The sequence below is a fragment of the Temnothorax curvispinosus genome, unplaced genomic scaffold (assembly GCF_003070985.1).
Source record: "Temnothorax curvispinosus isolate PA1 unplaced genomic scaffold, ASM307098v1 QBEX01010512.1, whole genome shotgun sequence".
NCBI lineage: Eukaryota > Metazoa > Arthropoda > Insecta > Hymenoptera > Formicidae > Temnothorax > Temnothorax curvispinosus.
This window is the reverse complement of record NW_020220292.1, coordinates 1-3,824: the sequence shown is the minus strand read 5'-3', so window position 1 is coordinate 3,824 and position 3,824 is coordinate 1. Positions and strand designations below refer to the sequence as shown.

General features: G+C 34.4%; 2 protein-coding genes across 3 annotated transcripts; one reads left to right on the top strand and one right to left on the bottom strand.

The window, feature by feature from the left end:
* The first annotated feature begins 6 nt into the window (after positions 1-6).
* On the top strand, positions 7-2,305 carry LOC112460422. Of its 2 annotated transcripts, none has more exons than XR_003041441.1 (2): positions 7-2,032; positions 2,218-2,299. XR_003041441.1 is itself a non-coding variant. In XM_025025083.1 (2 exons), the coding sequence occupies exon 1, from the start codon at positions 270-272 to the stop codon at positions 1,545-1,547; it is 1,278 nt and encodes a 425-aa protein (XP_024880851.1). In that variant the 5' UTR covers positions 7-269; the 3' UTR covers positions 1,548-1,596; positions 2,218-2,305. The 2 variants fall into 2 exon arrangements, 1 of the variants encoding a protein (XP_024880851.1); XM_025025083.1 differs by having other exon boundaries at positions 7-1,596; positions 2,218-2,305.
* Positions 2,306-2,408: 103 nt separating this feature from the next.
* Positions 2,409-3,606, bottom strand: LOC112460423. The gene is made up of 2 exons (XM_025025084.1): positions 3,154-3,606; positions 2,409-3,054 (listed from the first exon to the last, which is right to left on the bottom strand). Exons 1-2 carry the CDS (start codon positions 3,413-3,415, stop codon positions 2,615-2,617), a joined length of 702 nt encoding a protein of 233 aa, XP_024880852.1. The 5' UTR covers positions 3,416-3,606; the 3' UTR covers positions 2,409-2,614.
* Positions 3,607-3,824: the final 218 nt, after the last annotated feature.

The following is a 3,824-nucleotide window of genomic DNA, read 5'->3' as shown; positions in this document are numbered from 1 at the left end:
TAGAAAAAGCAAATTATATTCTTAAATATCTGAATAACATAACGAGAGGGTCTGATTGCAACACAGCTTTGAATTTATACAAAAGTTTGGTCCGATCTGTAGCAGATTATGGCTGTTTTATATATGCTCCTAATTTAGAAAGATTAAAATTAAAATTAGAAAGAGGACAATTTTTAGGATTAAGAACAGCCCTTGGTTACCGAAATAGTACTCCGACAAATGTAATAATCGCGGAAGCAAAAGTAGAACTACTAAGTGAAAGAGCCTTGATGTTGGCAAAAAACTTTTGCCTGAAAGTCAAAAAATATGGAAATGAAGAAATTAAAAAAAGTTTAGAAAACTTGTCGAGAGCAGAAGCTAAAGAACGATTGAGATTTCCACAAAAGAAGAAAACTACGCTTACAATGGCATGGGACGAAATTAAAAAATATAGCAACGAAATAGGAGAAGAAAAAAAAACTTACGAACTATGGGAAACGAATTACGATATACTAACTGAAGAAATTGAAACGGATTTAGAAGTGGAAGAAATCTACAAGAATAAAGCGAAAATAAAGGAAAAAAGAAAAATCGAAGAGATGAAATACAAAAAAGAAGACTATGAGTTGATAGATGAATTTAAGGACAAATATAACCAGAAGAACATCAAATTCATATACACGGATGGATCAAGGATCGAGGGTAATCCAAGTGTTGGAGCAGGCATAGTGATAGAAGAGGAAGAAGATGCATATTATGCAAGTTTACCAAAAAACTCGTCAGTATATACAGCAGAAGCATATGCAATAAATGCAGCTTTAAGGAAAATAGAGGACAAAGTAGAGAGGGAAAATAAAGAAGAAGAGGAAATGATTATAATATTATCAGATAATCAAGGAGTAATAAAAGCAATTAAAAACAATAGATTAGACGTGTACAAAAATAAATATATATTAGATATTAGAAGGAGACACCACAAAATAAAAACAAGATATAATAAGAGAATAATCTATGCATGGATACCGTCTCACAAAGGATTCACAGGAAATGAAATGGCGGATAAACTAGCAAAAACAGGAACAGAAGAAGACAATAATAAGAATATCGAAGTACCTATACAAGATTATATGACAATATTTAAGGACGAGGCAAAAAGGAGAACACAAGAAAAAATAAAAAATGAAGCAAGTTATAAGGGAAGAGACTACTTTAGAAGATATTATGATGAAGAAAAGAAGAAACCATGGTTTCATAAAATAAGAGCGGAAAGATATTTCTACACATGGATGAACAGAATACGAGCAAATCATTATAATTTGAACGAGTCTTTAGCTAGAAAGGAATACATAGCGACACCTGACTGTGAATGTGGAAACTACGTAGAGGATATAAATCACGTGGTATGGGAGTGCAGAAAATATGATGACCAGAGAGAAAGACTGAACGAGGAGCTCGAGATCAGGCATCTTAGAGGCTCGGAAGACATTTTTGAGATAATCAGGAGAGAGGATTGGATGAAGATTTCAGTGATATTCAAATTCATTAAAAAGTTAAACAGGATCATTTAAAGTGAAAGAAGGAATAGAGCAACAACTAAATACGCTATATAGCCCTAAGGTGGGGCTGAAGGCGTCTATAACTCCAACCGGAGTTTACAACCTCAAAAAAAAAAAAAAAAAAAAACAATACATAATATTGGATTTTAAGATACACGCGTTCAATGAACATCTACGTCAGTAACAGAATTGATTTTGGCATTGTATAATACATGCATGCATATACCTATATACTATATATATATATTTGAACATGTGGCGTGATTAGACTTTTTCGTCGTCGTTTATCGTCTATTTTGAAAAAAAGTTTGTATTTATCTAAAGAGGATTTGAGCCGCTCTGCTAAAATGGTTCGAGTCTCCGCTAAAGTGATTTGAGTCCTTGCTAAAGTGCGGTACGAGTCTCCGCCAAGTGAGCTGGAATTTGTTAATACCGTTTTTCAAATATCTTTATTAATTTAAATGTATCAAGTATCAAGAAAAATACGCAACTTTGAGGTACTTTTAAAGAATGGTAATTTAAGAAGAAAAAACATTTTGTATAATTATCATTACTTGCAAGCTTACAAGTAAAATTTATTAATAAAAAATATCTTGCCCAAAAAGCCCAATTAAAAAAATTTGTTAATGCAGTTTAAACTTGTATAATTGATTTTTATTCGAGATAATTCCATTTCTTATAGTTTTGTGTCAGAACTCAAAAAAAGGCAATATGACAAAGATATTAGGAGAGGGACAAAGAGAAGACTGGACGAGAAAGTGAGAAGAGACAGCAGGAGAGAGAGAAAAAACAGAGTGAGGAATGCAAGGAAATGGACAATAATAGAATGAGATAAAACAAAATCTGTTATGAATATGACATTGATTGATGATGTAAAAAAATATATAAATTTATTATATATTACTTAATTGTACATGCATGATATTTCATATATGGAAACAAAAGTCCGTGTAACCCATTGGGGCCAGTCAAGCAGTCAATAAAAACAACCAACTAACTAACTATATTGTTCGTATCACTCTCTTCTGTGGACTGTAACCAAATTTTCTCGATGCTTCCAAGAAGTCTTATTTTAATACTCAAACAATGTCCATAGCCGTCAAGAGCTGCTTCAATTGAGAAAATCTTATTCCTGCCGCATCAGTCGCGGTTATGGAAGTGGCATTAATGTTCGGTGTCTTCGTCCGTTCGGGCTCCGACTGAATACTCGCTTCGTAGTGACATTTGTCACATTTGAAAAAAAATTCCGTGAGTAATCCGCGACGACGATGATTGACGAGATTCCAGTACTTGAATTGACACGCGATTCCACGCGAGTGCGTGTTAAATGTCCTATGAATCTCGCTCCACATGAAAGAGAAATTTACAATGGAACGACGCGTAGGTACATCTTCTTGAGTACTACATGTGTTCGTAGAGCAGGTATTATTAATACGGATGTCCTCCTTGGCCTCAGAATGTCCACGGCTTCGATTATGCGTGCTTTCTTTCGCATGGCCCTCTGTTTTTTCCACCTTATCTATATTAATGAAAACCAAGTCCTTGTTGTCCTCGCAATATTCAGTGGTTTCATAACATCCGCCTTCTTTCTCATATCTCTCTGTTTCATTTACCTTACCTACATAAGCCAAAACTAAACTTTTATCGTCCTCAAGATATTCAATATTTCCACTGCAAACGCCTTCCTCCGTGTACGTTTCACGTTGTCCTTCATTCGTATCCGTTGGTTCTTCCTTTATTTGGTGACAATGTATCATTTCAGTATTGATCTCACACATCGTTACATTGGATAAAAGTTTAACGGAGTTTAGAGGATCGGTAGATTCCGTATTCTCAGTGTCACGATCGACTTGCATGCGTTGTGCCATCTGTTTCAGCATCCTTCGCCTAGAACCAGACGTGAAATGTAAATAAATATTAAAATTACATCGTTATATAGTTGGAATATTTCAAGAATATTTCAAATAGATTTCTAAATGAAGTAAAAAGCTAAGAACAACAAGGAATATTTTGAAACAGATTTCTAAATACAAGGGTTGTGGAACTTTCCAGGCATCGCGTCACTAACTGGATTTTGTGTAATGCTTTCTTCCGAGAGAGCCTATGCATATGTGGAGGCAGTTTCTTTGCGCTATATTTTGGCATTAAAAAATTATATATATATATATAGACGTAGGAAAAATAATAAAACGTTTATTACGCAAAGAATAGCGTACGTTCGGGTACTTTTCAACAACGGAACACAGCCATATCGTGTGACACAGTGTCAACTACTACTACTGTCGCTAC

Excerpts from the sequence above, each read along its gene's own strand:
- LOC112460422 (XM_025025083.1), top strand. The coding sequence starts at position 270 with ATGTTGGCAAAAAACTTTTGCCTGAAAGTCAAAAAATATGGAAATGAA.
- LOC112460423 (XM_025025084.1), bottom strand. The coding sequence starts at position 3,415 with ATGCTGAAACAGATGGCACAACGCATGCAAGTCGATCGTGACACTGAG. Across the intron at positions 3,055-3,153 it reads TTTAGTTTTGGCTTATGTAG|ATAAGGTGGAAAAAACAGAG; the intron begins GTAAGGTAAATG and ends TCATTAATATAG.